Source organism: Phalacrocorax aristotelis, chromosome 32, assembly GCF_949628215.1.
Source record: "Phalacrocorax aristotelis chromosome 32, bGulAri2.1, whole genome shotgun sequence".
In the NCBI taxonomy this organism is placed as follows: Eukaryota; Metazoa; Chordata; class Aves; order Suliformes; family Phalacrocoracidae; genus Phalacrocorax; species Phalacrocorax aristotelis.
The window spans coordinates 196,290-214,018 of NC_134307.1; the positions used below are offsets into that span (position 1 = coordinate 196,290).

The 17,729-nt window shown below is 68.6% G+C and overlaps 3 protein-coding genes across 4 annotated transcripts in view; 2 read left to right on the top strand and 1 right to left on the bottom strand.

Annotated features, from left to right (window-relative positions):
• The window catches only part of LOC142049142 (uncharacterized), a 55,928-nt gene that overhangs the window by 28,046 nt on the left and 10,153 nt on the right, over window positions 1-17,729 (top strand).
• LOC142049157 (syntaxin-1B) lies at window positions 342-10,921 on the bottom strand. 2 transcript variants are annotated; one of them, XM_075076611.1, is made up of 10 exons: window positions 10,916-10,921; window positions 7,475-7,549; window positions 6,555-6,654; window positions 6,388-6,462; window positions 5,990-6,063; window positions 5,787-5,895; window positions 5,626-5,699; window positions 5,142-5,279; window positions 4,190-4,300; window positions 342-1,969 (listed from the first exon to the last, which is right to left on the bottom strand). In XM_075076611.1, the coding sequence occupies exons 2-10, from the start codon at window positions 7,493-7,495 to the stop codon at window positions 1,637-1,639; spliced, it is 1,035 nt and encodes a 344-aa protein (XP_074932712.1). In that variant the 5' UTR covers window positions 7,496-7,549; window positions 10,916-10,921; the 3' UTR covers window positions 342-1,636. The 2 variants fall into 2 exon arrangements, with proteins under 2 accessions (XP_074932712.1, XP_074932711.1); XM_075076610.1 differs by lacking the exon at window positions 342-1,969 and adding an exon at window positions 3,670-4,011.
• PPP4C (protein phosphatase 4 catalytic subunit) overlaps window positions 4,183-17,729 on the top strand; it is a 31,814-nt gene continuing 18,267 nt past the window's right edge. The window contains exon 1 of the mRNA XM_075076604.1: window positions 4,183-4,186. The gene's annotated coding sequence lies outside the window, so the exon portion shown is untranslated. The remainder of the gene's footprint in view (window positions 4,187-17,729) is intronic.

Consider the following 17,729-nt stretch of genomic DNA (forward strand, 5'->3'; position numbering starts at 1 on the left):
TACAGGGAGATGCAGGGACCCATGGGGGACCCCGAGGGATAAGAAGGAGCTGTAGGGGTGTCAGGGGAGGTATAGAAACGCAACACCACTATGGGGGCTGTAGGGGCCATATAGGAGCTGCAGGGACGTATGGGGAGCTGTAGGGACCCCATGGCCACTATAGGGGGCTGTAGGGGCCACATAAGAGCCATAGGGACGCACGGGGAGCTGTAGGGACCCCATGGCCACTCTAGGGGGCTGTAGGAGCCATATAGGAGCCGGAGGGACCCCCCCGTGCCCCCCCCCACCCCGACCCGAGGAGGAGGAAGGAAGGAGGCGGAGGCGGGTGCGTTTTTGTGGCATGGGTTTCGTAGCAAATACATCACAGACCACGAGGGGACGATACAGAGCTCGGGGGGCGGGGGACCCCCCCCGGACCCCCCGCGGCGCGGGGTTGGGGGGCAGCGCGGGGGGCACGGCGGCGGCAGTGGCGCTGCGGCGGCCCCCACGGGGCGGGAAATCTAAGTGAGGGGTGGTTCCTCGGCCAGGGGGTGCGGTGGGGGGGAGCGGGTGACGGGGGGTGGATGGGTGGTGATTGCGGGGGGTCATTGAGGGGGTGGTTGGGTCATTGAGGGCATGGTTGGGTCATTGAGGGCGTGGTTGGGTCATTGAGGGCGTGGTTGGGTCGTTGACAGCGTGGTTGGGTCATTGACGGCGTGGTTGGGTCATTGACGGCGTGGTTGGGTCATTGACGGCGTGGTTGGGTCATTGAGGGGGTGGTTGGGTCATTGAGGGGGTGGTTGGGTCATTGACGGCGTGGTTGGGTCATTGAGGGGGTGGTTGGGTCATTGAGGGGGTGGTTGGGTCATTGACGGCGTGGTTGGGTCATTGAGGGGGTGGTTGGGTCATTGACGGCGTGGTTGGGTCATTGAGGGGGTGGTTGGGTCATTGAGGGGGTGGTTGGGTCATTGAGAGGGTGGTTGGGTCATTGACGGCGTGGTTGGGCGGTTGATGGGGGTGTTGGGTCATTGACAGAGTAGTTGGGTCTTTAACAGCATAGTTGGGTTGTTGGTGGGGCGGTTGACGGGGCAGTTGGGTCATTGATGGGGTAGTTGGGCGGTTGGTGGGGCGGTTGAGCAGCTGGCAGGGCAGTTGGGTAGTTGGGCCATTGATGGGGTTGTTGGGTCATTGACAGGGCGGTTGGGAGGTTGACGGGGTGGTTGGGCCGTTGACAGACCAGTTGGGTGAGTGATGGGCTGGTTGGGTCCTCAGTGGGGCCATTGTGCTGTTGACGGAGTCATTGGGTGGTTGATGGGGTGGGTGGGTGGGTGATGGGGCAGTTGACGGGGTAGTTGGGCAGTTGATGGCGTGGTTGGGTGGGTTACGGGGTAGTTGAGCTGTTGACGGGACAGTTGGGTGATTGATGGGGTGATTGGATCATCGGTGGGGTCATTGGGCGGGTGATGGCATGGTTGGGTGGGTGACGGGGTCATTGGTGGGGTGGTTGGGTGGGTGACAGGGTCATTGGTGGGGTCATTGGGCGGGTGACGGCGTGGTTGGGTGGGTGACGGGGTCATTGGTGGGGTCATTGGGCGGGTGACAGCGTGGTTGGGTGGGTGACAGGGTCATTGGGTGGGTGACGGTGTCATTGGTGGGGTCATTGGGCGGGTGACGGCGTGGTTGGGTGGGTGACAGGGTCATTGGGTGGGTGACGGTGTGGTTGGGTGGGTGACAGGGTCATTGGTGGGGTCATTGGGCGGGTGACGGCGTGGTTGGGTGGGTGACGGGGTCGTTGGGTGGGTGACGGGGTCCCTGTTGGGGTGTTGGGTGGTGATTGGTTTCTCAGGCCAGCGGGGGGCGGGTGGGAGGTGGCTGAGCTGCGATTGGTCGGGAGCTTGGAGGAGCGGTTGGCTGGTTGGCTGGTCAGCTGACAGTGGTCAGCTGTCTGATTGGCCACTTGGGTCAGCGGGTGATTGGGCAGGAGGTTGAGCTGCCGGCTGGTTGGTTGGTCTCATGGGTGGGTAGTTAGCTGGTTGGATGGGTGGTTGGTTAGTTGGGTGGGTGTTAAGCCAGATGGGTGTTTAGTTGGGTGATCAGCTGGTTGGTTAGGTGGGCGATGGGTTGGTTAGCTGGTTAGGCAGGCGATGAGCTGGTTGGTCAGCTGGGCGATGGGTTGGTTAGCTGGCTGGCAATTATCAGGTTAGTTAGATGTTCAGCTGGTTAGCTGCTTGGATGGCTGGCAGTTGGGTGATCAGATGGGTTGTTAGCTGGTCGGGTGGGTGGTTAGCTAGTTACTTGGGTGGTTAGCAGGTTGGTTAGCTGACTGGGTGGGCAGTAGTTAGCTGGTTGGTTGCTGAGCTGTTTGGACGGGTGGTTGGTTAGTTGCTTGAGTGGGTGGGCGGTTGGTTAACTGGTTGGATGGGTGATGGGTAGCTGGCTGCGTGGCTGGTTAGCTGGTTGAGCAACTGGTTAGCTAGTTGGATGAGTGGTTAGCTGGTTGGATGGGTGGCTGGTTAGCTGATTGGGTGGATGATTAGGTGACTGTTTAGTTAGTTGGATGGGTACTTGGTGGGTGGGTGGTTAGCTGGTTGGATGAGTGTTTGGTTAGCTGGTTGGGTGGGCAGTTAACCGTTTGGATGGGTGGTGGCTACGTGGTTGGTGGTTACGTGGTTGGTTAGCTGGTTGGGTGGTTGGTTAGCTGGCTGGATGGGTGGTGGTTAGCTGGTCAGATGGGTGGTTAGCAGGTTAGTCGGGCGGGTAATGGCGTCACCTCAGATGCGCGGTGGGAATGGGCTAGAGTCACCTCTGCCCCCCATGGAACCCCCCATATGACCCACCCCAGGACCTGAGAGCAGCAGGGGAGGCCCTCGGCCCCGCCCCAGGACGGGTCAACCCAACCCTACCCATCAAATTCTTCTAGGGTCAACCTGACCCATAACCCCTTCTGGGGCCTGCCCATGAGCCCCCCCTCTAGGGCCAGGCTGCCCCAGCCCAGCCCAGGACCCCTCGCCGGGGTCAGCCTGACCTGCGACCCCTCGCCGGTGTCAGCCCCACCCAACTGCCCCCATAGTCCTCCTCTAGGATCTTTCTAACCTGGCCTGTGACCCCTTTTTAGGGTTAACCTGACCCATGACCCTTCTTTAGGGTCAACCCAACCCAAGACCCCTCTCTACAGTCAAGCCAGTCTGACTCGTGACCCCTTTCTAGGGCCAACGTGACCCATAACCCCTATCTGAGGTTAACCCAACCCAACCGTCCCCCAAATCCTCCCCGAGGGTCATCAGACCTGACCCATGGCCCCTCTTCAGGCTTGACCCAATCTGTGGACCTCTCTTTAGGGTCACCCTGACCCACGACCCCTCTCTGGGGGTCAACCCCACCCAACTGCCCCCATAAACTCTCCCAAAGGTCAACCCAGTCCAACCCATGACCTCTCCGGAGTGTCAACCCCACCCCAGGGCCACCTTTCTCGGCCTACCCTGACCCCAGCCCCCCTCTGGGGTCCCCTTGACCCATCTGCCCCTCCAGAACGCCCCCTTTAGGGCCACCTCCTGCCCCCCGCCCCCCACCCCAAGCACAGCGCATGGATGGGAGATGGTGGTGGCGGGGGGTTTGGGCGGGGGGGGACGAGGGTGGGAGAGCGAGGAGGAGCGGGGGAGGCGGGGGGGTGTGTGGGGCGGGGGCCAGGCATCCGGGGAGCGGGATGATGGGATGGATGGAGGCCGACGAGCCGCTTAGATTTACCGGCCCCAGGCCAGGCCGGACCGCTCTGGTCCACGGGGGCGGCGGGTGATTGGACCACGTGCTGTTATGTCCGTTCGCATGAACAATTGTCTCTTAATTTATTCTTATTCTCGCTTATGTGGTTATTCTCGTTACCGGGGGGGGGTGGGGAGGGAGGAGGAGGGGGAGGGGGGGCGTTAATTGCTGCCGCGGGGCGCACCAGGGGCCCTACAAGCCCAACGTGCCCCCGATGGAGGAGGCCAAGACCACCCCCAGCACCACGCAACAAATTATGATCATAATTTTCTTCTACGTTACCCCAAAACAAAAATGGGACGTCCGGGCAGCGCGGGGAGGAGAGAGGAGAGAAGAGAGGAGCGTTACGGAGCAGGAGAAGCCCCGCCCCCACCGCGTTGAGGACCCAGGCATCCGGGCTCCCGGCCCACCCCCTACCACCACGCTGCGCCCACTCCACCCCGTCACTCACCCTCCGGGCTTTGCTCTGGTACTTTACGGCTTTTTTGGTGTCCGACACGGCCCGTTCCACGTAGTCGACCGAGTGCTCCACGTTGTACTCGATGCGGTCGATCATCTCGCCCTGAGAGCCAGAACCCGCCCCTGAGCTGCCCGCCCCCATCCCCGGGGTGGGGCCGGCACCCCAGGGCGGGACATGCACGCTGGCGTCCAGGATGGGGGGGCTCGAGCGGTTCAGCAGCGCCTTGGCGGGATCAAGAGCTTTTGATGGCATCTAGGCGAGCCAACGAGCCCTAATGGTGGCTTTTGGTGGGTTCTAGGTGACCCTTGGCGGGATCAAGAGCTTTCGATGGCATCTAGGCGAGCCAACGAGCCCTAATGGTGGCTTTTGGTGGGTTCTAGGTGACCCTTGGCGGGATCAAGAGCTTTCGATGGCATCTAGGCGAGCCAACGAGCCCTAATGGTGGCTTTTGGTGGGTTCTAGGTGACCCTTGGCGGGATCAAGAGCTTTCGATGGCATCTAGGCGAGCCAACGAGCCCTAATGGTGGCTTTTGGTGGGTTCTAGGTGACCCTTGGCGGGATCAAGAGCTTTCGATGGCGTCTAGGCAGGCGAACGAGCCCTAATGGTGGCTTTTGGTGGGTTCTAGGTGACCCTTGGCGGGATCAAGAGCTTTCGATGGCGTCTAGGCAGGCGAACGAGCCCTAATGGTGGCTTTTGGTGGGTTCTAGGTGACCCAACGGTCTCCTGGTGGGCTTGTGATCTTTTGATCATGGGTCCTAGATGACCCCACTGGCTCTAAAAGTTTCGATGGACTCTAGATGATCCAACGTTCCCTCAAATTTTGCTTCTCAGTGGGAGGGGAGGATCCACGGGATCCGGTGCCTTGCCGGGGGCTTCGTGCAGGTCTTTGACCCCAGCGAGGGCGGGTCCAAGCCCTCCCTCCGTCCCTCCCGCCCCCCGTACCTGGCTCTCCACCAGCATCGCCATGTCCACAAACATGTCGTGCAGCTCCCGGATGCTCGTTTCCAGCTTGATGATCTCGTTGTGTCGCGTCTCGATCTCGTTCAGGGCCTGTTTGGTCATTTGCGAGTCCATTTTGATCTGGAAGGAGAGAGGAGAGCGAGGTGGGAGCACAGGGCGGGGCTCCTGGGGCTTGAGACCATCCAACGGGGCTCCAGGAACCCCAGAAGGTCGTAGGCGACTTCATGGTTTTTAGGTCACGCGGTGTTTCGGGGCATCTCGTTGGGTTCCGGGTGACCTGACGGGTTCCGGGTGACCCAATGGGCTCCCCGAACCTCAAAAAGCCCCAAGGGCTCCAGGGGACGTTCCGGTTCTTTGGGGCACCTCATTGGCCCCCCGCTGGGGGCTCGTTGGGTTCTAGGTACCCCGCTGGGCTCTGGGGTCCTCTGGGGGGCTCTCGGCCGCAGGGCAGAGAGGCCTCACGTACGTCGTCCGTGAAGATGGCCAACTTCCCGCTCTCCAGCATGTCCTCCAGCTCCTCGTTGGTGGTGGTCCGGCCGGCTGCGGCGAGAGGGGGCGGGTGACGGCGGGCGACGGCCCCCGACCCCCGGGCGGGGTCTTTGTCCCACCCCCTCTCCCGCGACCTACTGATCTCCAGCTGCCTCTGGATCCTGTCCTTGCAGCGGTCGCGGTACTTGGACTGGGTGGCGTTGTACTCCGTCATCACCTCCACGAACTTGCGCGACAGCGTCGAGTGCTGGGGGCGCGGGGGCGGGGCGTGGGCGGGGGGCCTGGCGCCGGCGGCCGCCGGGGGTGGCGGGGGGGAGGAGGAGGGCGGGGAGGAAGGATACCTGCGTTTTCCGGATGCGTAGGTCGGCCGAGGAGCGGTTCAGACCTTCCTCCTGCTCGATGCTCTGCTCGATGGCTGCGGGAGGAGCCGGCGTGACCCCTCCCTCCCTCAGGGGCCTCCCCCGGGGCGGGGTTACCACCCCCTCCCCGGCCGGCTGCCGCACCAAGATGGCCGCCGCGGCGGTGGGCAACCAAGGTGGGCGACCCGGACACCTCTGCCGTGTGGGTCACCCCCAAGACGGCCACGCCCCAAGATGGCCGCGCCCCAATATGGCCACGTCCCAAGATGGCCACGCCCCAAGATGGCCACGCCCCAAGACGATGACGCCCCAAGACGGCCCCGCCCCAAGACGGCCACGCCCCAAGACGGCCACGCCCCCAGACGGCCCCGCCCGGTCACCTTTCAACTTGGAGCGCACTTTGTTCGCCGTCTTCTTGATGTCGGCCGTGAGGTCCTCCAGCTCCTGCTTCGTCTCTGGGGGGTGGGGACGTGTCACCTCCCCCCCGTGTCACCTCCCCCCCTTTGTCACCCCCCCCGTGTCACCCCCCCCCCGCGCCCCCGCTCACTCTCGTCGGGGTTGGGGGCGGCCAGGATGGCGCTGTGCTGCTTCTTCACCTGCTCCACGTCCTCCGACAGCTTCTCGATGCAGCCCCGGATCTCCTCCACCTGCGGGGGGGGCGGGGGGGCAGGGGGGGCGGGGGGACAGGGGGACACACGTGGGGGGCGCGGGGGACACCATAGAGGGGGTGTGTGGGTCACCATGGGGGATGTGGGGGGTCACAGGGGTCACGACAGGGGGTCACGGGGGTCACCATGGGGTCATGGGGGGACATGGGGACACCATAGGGGGCACAGGGGGCACATGGGGTCACCACAGGGGGTCACGGGGGGTCACAGGGTCACCATGGGGGACATGAGGACAAGGACGGGGACATTGGGGGGGGTGTGGACACACGAGAGACGTATACGGACCACGTATGGGGGGCGTGGGGGGGGCGGATATGGGGCACACGGGTACAGGGGGCACACAGAGGGACGTGTGGGGGTACGTATGCAGCCCCCCCCATAGGGTCAGGGGCGGGTTTGCAGGTCCTATGGAGGGTCTGGGGGTGTCTCAGCCCCATACGGAGTCTATAGGGGATGAGGGACCCCTATAGGGCCTATGTAGGGTGTGGTGGGGGTCATGTAGGGTCTGGGAGGGTTCTTTGGTCCCACAGGGGGTCTGGGGGCCCTGTAGGGGCCATGTAGGGTCTGCTAGGGGTCTTTGATCCCATAGGGGGTCTGGGGTCTCTAAAGCGGCCCTATAGGGGTTTGCGGGGGTGTCTTTGGTTCCATAAGGGGTCTGGGGGTCCTATAGGGGCCATGTAGGGTCTGGGAGGGTTCATATAGGGTTTGGGTGGGTCTTTGGTCCCATGCAGGGTCTGGGGTCTCTATAGGAGGTCCGGGGGCACTATAGGGGGTCCCTATAGGTTCCGGGGTCCCCAACCTGCTCGAAGAACTCGTCCATGAAGTGGTCGCGGTCGACGTGGACGACCTCTTCCTCATCGTCGCTGTCCTTCGCCTGCGGGGAGACGGGGGGTCCATAGGGGCGGCGGGGGTCCATAGGGGCTGCGGGGGGTCCATAGGGGCGGCGGGGGGTCCATAGGGGCTGCGGGGGGTCCGTAGGGGCAGAGGGGGGTCCACAGGGGCTGCGGGGGGTCCATGGGGGGGGGGGTGTCCATAGGGGCAGAGGGGGTCCGTAGGGGCGGTGGGGGGTCCATAGGGGCTGCGGGGGTCCATAGGGGCGGCGGGGGGTCCATAGGTGCGTAGGGGGGTCCGTAAGGGCAGAGGGGGGTCTGTAGGGGCGGAGGGGGGGTCCATAGGGGCTGTGGGGGGATCCATAGGGGTGGAGGGGGGTCCATAGGGGCGGCGGGGGCATCCATAGGGGCGGAGGGGGCATCCATAGGGGCGGAGGGGGCATCCATAGTGGCTGCGGGGGGGTCCATGGGGGCTGTGGGGGGATCCATGGGGGCTGTGGGCATCAGGGGGATCCATAGGGGACCCGGGCACTGGGGGGGGGGGGGAGGGGATCCATAGGGGACCCGGGCACTGGGGGGGGGGAGGGGATCCATAGGGGACCCGGGCACTGGGGGGGGGGGGGAGGGGATCCATAGGGGACCCGGGCACTGGGGGGGGGGGGGGAGGGGATCCATAGGGGACCCGGGCACTGGGGGGGGGGGGGAGGGGATCCATAGGGGACCCGGGCATCGGGGCCCCCATTCACAAACTCAGTGCTGCACCCCCATTGGCTGCCCTCCCTCACCCCCCCGCTCATTTGCATACGGGGAGGAGCCTGGGATGAAGGGTGAAGGCCATTGGCCGGCCCCGCCCCCCTCCCCGCCCCCCGGGCGCCGCGATTGGCTGAGGGCTGTGAGTCATCTGCATGGCCTGATCCTTCCCTGCCACCGCCCCTTCTGATTGGTTGCTCGGCCCGGCTCATTTGCATAAATGTGCACGCCCTCCATTAACCTGCCTGCCTGATTTGCATATCCCGCCCCTCACCCGCGCTCTTATTTGCATAGCCCCGCCCCTGCACCACAGCCCACCCTCACGCCATTGGCTCCCGTCACGCTTGATTTGCATAAAGAACCCTCGCCACGCCCTCTCCTGCCCTCTGATTGGCTGCTGGCTCCCTGCCACTCCCTGCGCTCATTTGCATGCAGCAGCTCTCCTGGCAGCTCATTGGCCGCCGGGGTCGGGCTGGTTTGCATAAGGGGGTGGTGCCACCAGAGGGATCCCCGCAGCCGATTGGCTGAGCCGGGGGTGATCCCCTGGCGGAGGCCCCGCCCCTTGCGGGGACCCAGGCGTCCGGGGACCCCCTGCCCGCGCCCCCACGTGTCACCCCACACACGCCCGCGCCCCACAGCGCCCCACAGCGAGCCATAGCACCCAACACAGCGCCCCATAGCGCCCCACAGCGAGCCATGGCACCCACCCACAGCGCCCCATAGTGCCCCACAGCGAGCCATAGCACCCAACACAGCGCCCCATAGCACCCCACACCGCCCCACAGCGAGCCATGGCACCCACCCACAGCACCCCATAGCGCCCCACAGTGCCCCATAGCGCCCCACAGCACCCATAGCACCCACCCACAGCGCCCCACAGTGCCCATAGTGCCCCACAGCACCCCACAGTGACCCATAGCACCCCACAGCGCCCCATAGCACCCACCCACAGCACCCTACAGTGACCCATAGCGCCACACAGCACTCACCCACAGCACCCCACAGCACCCCGTAGCACCCACCCACAGTACCCCACAGCACCGCAGAGTCCCACAGCGCCCACCTACTGCACCCCACAGCACCCCATAGCACCCCACTGCCCTTCCCTGCACGCCACTGCCCTTCCCTGCACCCCACTGCAAGCCGTGCTGCACCCCCCAGCACCCCCCCAGCACCCCACGGCACCCCATTGCACCCCCCAGCACCCCATAGCACCCCACTGCCCCCGTTGCAAGCCCTGCTGCACCCCACAGCACCCATTGGGCTCCCCAGCACCCACAGCACCCCACTGCACCCCCAGCACCCCATTGCACCCCCCAGCACCCCACTGCCCCCATTGCAAGCCCTGCTGCACCTCATTGCACCGCCAGCACCCCACATCCCCCCCCCAGCACCCCGTTGCACCCCCCAGCACCCCTTTGGACCCATTGCACGTCCTGCTGCACCCCACTGAACCCTGCTGCACCCCATTGCACCCCAGCACCCCACTGAGGAGCCCCACAGCACCCACAACACCCCCCAGCACCCCACGCACCCCCCCAGGCACCCCACTGCACCTTCCTGCACCTATTGCACCCCACTGCACCCCCAGCACCCCGTGGCAGCCTCCCCAGCGCCCCACTGCACCCCACTGCACCCCGTTTCCCCCCCAGCGCCCCGTTCCATCTCTCTGCAGCTATTGCACCCCACTGCACCCCACTGCAGCCCCCCCTGCACCCATAGCTCCTGCGGCACCCCACTGCACCCCACTGCACCAACAGCACCCCATTGCAGCCCCCCCCCCCGCATGCCTTAGGACCTGCAGCCCCCCCCCAGCACCCCATTGCATCCCGCAGTACCCCATAGCACCCCACTGCACCCACTGCAGGCCCCCAGCATCCCCTGCACCCACAGTACCCCATAGCACCCCACAGCACCCCACTGCACCCATTGCAGGCCCCCAGTATCCCTGCACCCACAGCACCCTCAGCACCCCATAACCCCCATAGCACCCTATAGCACCTCACGGTCCCTATAGCACCCTATAGCACTCTACTGCACCCCATAGCCGCCATAGCACCCTACAGCCCCTATTGCACCCCACAGCACCCTATAGCACCCCACGGCCCCTATAGCATCCTACAGCCCCTCTTGCATCCTGCAGCACCCCATAGCACCCTATAGCACCCTATAGCACCTCACGGCCCCTATAGCACCCTACAGCCCCTATTGTACCCTGCAGCACCCTACAGCCCCTATAGCACCCCATAGCATCCTACAGCACCCCATAGCATCTCCTGCACTCCAGAGCACCCCTTAGCACCCCCCGGCACCCCATAGCCCCCCTATGGCACCCCATGGCCCCTATAGCACCCCATAGCCCCCTATGGCACCCCCCCGCACCCCAGAGCCCCCCAGAGCCCCCTATGGCACCCCATGGCCCCTATAGCACCCCATAGCCCCCTATGGCACCCCATGGCCCCTATAGCACCCCATAGCCGCCTATGGCACCCCCCCGCACCCCAGAGCCCCCCAGAGCCCCCTATGGCACCTCATGGCCCCTATAGCACCCCAGAGCCCCCTATGGCACCCCCGCGCCCCCCAGAGCCCCCATAGCCCCCTATGGCACCCCCGCGCCCCCCAGAGCCCCCCCAGCCCCCCCGCCCCCCCCCCCCGCTCACGCTGCGGAGCTCTGGGTCCGGTCCTTCATGGTGGGGGAGGGGGCGGGAGGGGACCCAGGCGGCCGGCGGGGGGGGAGGGGGGGGACGGGGGTGAGGGAGAGGGGGGAGGGGGCGACAGAGGGGACCCAGGCGGCCGGGGGTGGGGAAACGGCGGGGGGGGTGGGGTGGGGGGGGGGCACCCAGGTGTGTGGGGGGGGCCCAGGCGTCCGGGGGGGGGGGTCCGGGGGGGGGAACCCAGGCGTCCGGGGGGGACCCAGGCGTCCGGGGGCTGCGGCGGCGGCTGCGGCTGCGGCGGGGGGGGGCGGGGGGGGGGGGCGGCTGCGCAAAGGGGGCTGCGGCGGCCGCGCGCGGGGGGGGGCGGGGGGCGGGGGGCGGGGCTTGCACGCTGCCGGCCCTTGCACGAGCCCTCGCACGAGCCCTCGCACGCCCGCGCCCTTGCGGGGTGGCTCCTTGCACGAGCCCTTGCACGCACCCGGCCCTTGCACGGGGCTTTGCACGCTCCCATCTTTGCATGAGCCCTCGCACACACCTGGCCCTTGCACGAGCCCTTGCACGCTCGCTCCCTTGCAGGGGCTCCTTGCACGAGCCCTTGCACGCACCCAGCCCTTGCACGGGGCTTTGCACGCTCCCATCTTTGCATGAGCCCTCGCACACACCTGGCCCTTGCACGAGCCCTTGCACGCTCGCTCCCTTGCAGGGGCTCCTTGCACGAGCCCTTGCACGCACCCGGCCCTTGCACGGGGCTTTGCACGCTCCCATCTTTGCACGAGCCCTTGCACACTCCCAGCCTTGCAGGGCTGCTCCTTGCACGGGCCCTTGCAGACGCCGGGCCCTTGCACGAGCCCTTGCACGAGCCCTTGCACGCTCACTCCCTCACACAGCTGCTCCTTGCAAAAGCCCTCGCACACTCCTGGCCCTGCACGAGCCCTTGCACGAGCCCTTGCACGCTCCCAACCCTGAAGGGGGCCTCGCACGTTCGCCCCCACGCACACCTCCGCCTCGCGCGAGCCCTTGCACACCCGCTGCTTTGCACGGCCCCTCCTCTCACGCTCACCCCCCTCGCACGGACACGCGCACCCCTCCCCCCACGCCCGGAGGCCTGGGCCCCCTTTGGGGGGCTGGGGGTCCCCTGAACGCCCGGGTCCCCCGGGAGGGCATCCCCACTCCTCGGAGGACCAAGGCTGAGCTCAACGGGCGACGCTCCGGTCCCTCTTTCAGCCCCTCTCTATGGTTCTCACCCCCGCCCCCGCCTCCCGCCCCCGCCCGACGCTGGAGGCCGGTCTCTATGGTTTGGAGGACTCCGCGGCTAGAGCGGCCGCCCGGCCCTGCCGGCACATGCGCAGAGCGCACCCGGCTCCGTTTCCGCCTCCGCCCCCAGGGCGAAGGGCGCCACCATGCGGGACCGCACGCGGGAGCTCCACCAGGTGGGACCCAGGGGACAGGGACCCCCCAGAGGGACCCAGGGACCCCCCAGAGGGACCCAGGGACCCCCGTAATGGGACCCCGGAGTGTGGGGACCCCCCTCAAAGGGGACCCACCGGCCCGGGGGAACCCCCTCCGAGAGGACCCGGGGCTCTGGGGACCCCCCCCAAAGGGGTCCCAGGCTTCCAGGGACCCTCCAAAGGGACCCAGGGACCCCCCGTAATGGGACCCCGGAGTGTGGGGACCCCCCCCAAAGGGGACCCAGGCTTCCAGGGACCCCCCAAAGGGACCCAGGGACCCCCGTAATGGGACCCCGGAGTGCGGGGACCCCCCCAAAGGGGACCCAGGCTTCCAGGGACCCCCCCCCAAAGGGGACCCAGGGACCCCCGTATTGGGACCCCGGAGTGTGGGGACCCCCCCAAAGGGGACCCAGGCTTCCAGGGGACCCCCCCCAAAGGGGACCCAGGGACCCCCGTAATGGGACCCCGGAGTGCGGGGGACCCCCCCAAAGGGGACCCAGGCTTCCAGGGACCCCTCAAAGGGACCCAGGGACCCCCGTAATGGGACCCCGGAGTGTGGGGACCCCCCCAAAGGGGACCCAGGCTTCCAGGGACCCCTCAAAGGGACCCAGGGACCCCCGTAATGGGAACCTGGAGTGCGGGGACCCCCCCCAAAGGGGACCAAGACATCCAGAGACCCCCCAAAGGGACCCAGGGACCCCCGTAATGGGACCCCGGAGTGTGGGGACCCCCCCTAAAGGGACCCAGGGACCCCCGTAATGGGACCCCGGAGTGTGGGGGACCCCCCCAAAGGGGACCCAGGCTTCCAGGGACCCCTCAAAGGGACCCAGGGACCCCCGTAATGGGACCCCGGAGTGCGGGGACCCCCCCAAAGGGGACCAAGACATCCAGAGACCCCCCAAAGGGACCCAGGGACCCCCGTAATGGGACCCCGGAGTGTGGGGACCCCCCCCTAAAGGGACCCAGGGACCCCCGTAATGGGACCCCCGGAGTGTGGGGACCCCCCCAAAGGGGACCCAGGCTTCCAGGGACCCCCTCAAAGGGACCCAGGGACCCCCGTAATGGGACCCCGGAGTGCGGGGACCCCCCCAAAGGGGACCCCAGGCTTCCAGGGACCCCCCAAAGGGACACAGGGACCCCAAAATGAGACCCCGGAGTGCGGGGGACCCCCCCAAAGGGGACCCAGGCTTCCAGGGACCCCCAAAGGGGACCCAGGGACCCCCAAAGTGGGACCCAGGAGACTGGACACCCCCCTCCAACATGGAACCCAGGATTTCGGGGACCCCCAAAATGGGACTTGGAGACCCCCAAATGGGGACCTGGAGCCTGGACCCCCCCTCCAAGAGGAACCCGTCATCTGGGGACCCCCCCAAAGGGGGCCCAGGCATTCAAGGACCCCCAAAATAGGGCCTGGGAAGGAGGGACCCCCCCACAAGAGGAGCCAGGGACCCCCAAAAGAGGGCTCAGGAGTTTGGGGACACCCCCCAGCAGGCACCCAGGCTTTTGGGGACCCCCCCAGCGGGGACCCAGGTGTCCAGGGCCCCCCGCACAGAGGACCCCGGGGTTTGGGGTCCCCCAAAGGGGACCCCGGGGTTTGGGCCCCCCCAAAGGGGGACGCCGGGGTTTGGGGCCCCCCCCAAAGGGGGACCCCTGGGTTTGGGGCCCCCCCAAAGGGGACGCTGGGGTTTGGGGCCCCCCCAAGGGGGACCCCTGGGTTTGGGGCCCCCCCCAAAGGGGACGCTGGGGTTTGGGGCCCTCCCAAAGGGGGACGCCGGGGTTTGGGGCCCCCCCCAAATAGGACCCCGGGGTTTGGGCCCCCCCAAAGGGGGACGCCGGCGTTTGGGCCACCCCCAAAGGGGGACCCCTGGGTTTGGGCCCCCCCCCAAAGGGGACGCTGGGGTTTGGGGCCCCCCCAAAGGGGGACCCCTGGGTTTGGGGCCCCCCCCCAAAGGGGACGCTGGGGTTTGGGGCCCCCCCCAAAGGGGGACGCCGGGGTTTGGGCCCCCCCCAAGAGAGGACCCCGGCGTTTGGGGCCCCCCCAAAGGGGACCCCTGGGTTTGGGGCCCCCCCAAAGGGGGACGCCGGGGTTTGGGCCCCCCCTAAAGGGGACCCCGGGGTTTGGGGCCCCCCCCAAAGGGGGACCCCTGGGTTTGGGGCCCCCCCAAAGGGGGACGCCGGGGTTTGGGCCCCCCCTAAAGGGGACCCCGGGGTTTGGGGCCCCCCCCAAAGGGGGACCCCTGGGTTTGGGGCCCCCCCCAAAGGGGGACGCCGGGGTTTGGGCCCCCCCTAAAGGGGACCCCGGGGTTTGGGGCCCCCCCCCAAAGGGGGACCCCTGGGTTTGGGCCCCCCCCAAAGGGGACGCCGGGGTTTGGGCCCCCCCGAAAGGGGACGCTGGGGTTTGGGCCCCCCCCGACCCCCCGCCGTGCCCCGCAGGACTGTGGGCGCAGCTCGGGGGAGGAGGAGGAGGAGGAGGAGGAGGAAGAGCGGGACCGGGTGGCCCTGATGGGGCTGCGCCCCCCCCGCCCCGCCCGGGGCCGACACCCTGCTGCAGGTGGGTGCCCCGCCCCTCATTAGCATCTCATTAGCATGTCATTAGCATCTCATTAGCATGGGGTGTGATTAGCGTGTCCGTGCCATGGGCTGGGAGGGGGGATGTGCCGTGCAGGAGCCCCTCGTGCCCTTAGCGTGTCCTTAGCATGTCCTTAGCATGCACTAGCCTGGGCGGTAGCGTGTCTCTGCATCTCATTAGCATCTCATTAGCATCTCATTAGCATCTCATTAGCGCGTCCCCGCGTGTCATTGGCCCCCTGGGGCCCCGCCCCCCGTCACCTGCATCCCGCCTCCGTGCCCTAACGCGTCGCGAGCATGCCAATAGCGTGTCATTAGCATGTAGTTAGCATGTGGGTGTTGGGCGCCCCCCCCGCTCCCTTTGCATGTCCTTAGCGTGTGCTTAGCGTGTCCCCAGCGCGCGCGGTTAGCCTGTGCCTAGCCTGCCGTTAGCGTGTGGCTTGTGTGTCCTTAGCGTGTCCTTAGCGTGTGCGGGGCGTGCGGGGTGGCGTGTGCGGGTGGCGTGTGCATGGCGTGCCCTTGGCGTGCCCTTAGCGTGTGCGGGGCGTACAGTTAGCGTGCGCGGAGCGGGCCAGTGGCGTGTGCGGGTAGCGTGTCCTTAGCGTGCCCTTGGCGTGCCCTTGGCGTGCGCAGGCGCGGGGGGGTGCGGGCGGCGCTGCGGGCGCTGGAGCAGAAGCTGGAGGCGCTGGAGCAGCAGCAGGAGGCCGTGCTGGGCACCCCCCTGCCCCCCGAGGGTACGGCCGGGGGGCTGGGGGGGGGCTGGGGGGCTGGGGGGGGCCGTGCTGGGCACCCCCCTGCCCCCGAGGGTACGGCCGGGGGGCTGGGGGGGGGCTGGGGGGCTGGGGGGGGCCATGCTGGGCACCCCCCTGCCCCCCGAGGGTACGGCCGGGGGGGTCCCGGGGGGGGCTGGGGGTCCCGGGAGGGGCTGTAGGGGCCGGGGGTCCCAGGGGGGCCGGGGGGTCCCGGGGGGGCTGTAGGGGCCGGGGGTCCCGGGGGGGCCGGGGGGTCCCGGGGGGGGCTGTAGGGGCCGGGGGTCCCAGGGGGGCCGGGGGGTCCCGGGGGGGGCTGTAGGGGCCGGGTGTCCCGGGGGGGCCGGGGGTCCCCGGGGGGGCTGTAGGGGCCGGGGGTCCCAGGGGGGGCCGGGGATCCCGGGGGGGGCTGTAGGGGCCGGGGGTCCCAGGGGGGCCGGGGGTCCAGGGGGGGCTGTAGGGGCCGGGGGTCCCAGGGGGGCCGGGGATCCCGGGGGGGGGCTGTAGGGGCCGGGGGTCCCAGGGGGGCCGGGGGGTCCCGGGGGGGGCTGTAGGGGCCGGGGGGTCCCGGGGGGGGCCGGGGGGTCCCGGGGGGGCTGTAGGGGCCGGGGGGGCCGGGGGGTCCCGGGGGGGGCTGTAGGGGCCGGGTGTCCCAGGGGGGCCGGGGGTCCCAGGGGGGCCGGGGGGTCCCGGGGGGGGCTGTAGGGGCCGGGGGTCCCGGGGGGGCCGGGGATCCCGGGGGGGGCTGTAGGGGCCGGGGGTCCCAGGGGGGCCGGGGGTCCAGGGGGGGCTGTAGGGGCCGGGGGTCCCGGGGGGGCCGGGGGGTCCCGGGAGGGGCTGTAGGGGCCGGGGGTCCCAGGGGGGCCAGGGGTCCAGGGGGGGCTGTAGGGGCCGGGGGTCCCGGGGGGGCCGGGGGGTCCCGGGGGGGGCTGTAGGGGCCGGGGGTCCCAGGGGGGCCGGGGGTCCTGGGGGGCCCCCGGGGGGGGCCGGGGGTCCCGGGGGGGTGGGTGACCCGGGCCCCCCCCAGGGCTGAAGCGGGACCTGCAGGTGCTGCGGGACGAGATCCAGGAGCTGACGCGGGAGATCCGCGCCCGCCTGCAAGGTGGGACCCCCACCCCATGGGGACCCCCGGGGGCCCCCCAGGCCCCCGGCCGGGCCCCGGACCCGAGGGGGCCCCCCCGGACCCAATGGGGCCCCCCCCGGACCCCTGAGGGTCTGGGTCCCCCCAAGCACCTGGGCCCTCCCTGGGGTCCCCTGAGTATTTGGGGGCTCCCCAGGGTATCTGGGGGGGGTCTCCCGGGTAGTTGGGGGTTGGGTATTTGGGGGGAGACCCCATGGTGTTTGGGGGCTCCCGTGGATATTGGGGCGGTCCCGGGGTATGGGGGGGCCCCACGGCGGGTTTGGGGGCTCCCCGGGCTGTTTGGGGGCCCCCCAGGGTATGGGGGGGCTCCCCGGGCTGTTAGGGGGCTCCCCGGGGGGTTTGGGGGCTCCCCAGGGTATTTGGGGGGGGTCTCCCGGGTATTTGGGGTTGGGTATTTGGGGAGAGACCCCATGGTGTTTGGGGGCTCCGTGGATATTGGGGGGGTCCCGGGGTATGGGGGGGCCCCACGGGGGGTTTGGGGGCTCCCGGGCTGTTTGGGGGCCCCCCCAGGGTATGGGGGGGCTCCCGGGCTGTTAGGGGGCTCCCCGGGGGGTTTGGGGGCTCCCAAGGGTATGTGGGGACTCCCCGGGGGGTTTGGGGGCTCCCCTGGGTATGGGGGGGCTCCCCGGGCTGTTAGGGGGCTCCCCGGGGGGTTTGGGGACTCCCAAGGGTATGTGGGGGCTCCACGGGGGGTTATGGGGCTCCCCTGGGTATGGGGGGGCTCCCCGGGCTGTTAGGGGGCTCCCCGGGGGGTTTGGGGGCTCCCAAGGCTATGTGGGGACTCCCCGGGGGGTTAGGGGGCTCCCAAGGGTATGGGGGGGCTCCCCGGAGGGTTTGGGGGTGCCGGGCGGTTTGGGGGTGCCGGGGCCCCCCCGAGCTGTCCCCCCCCGACACGTGCCCCCCCCCCAGCGCTG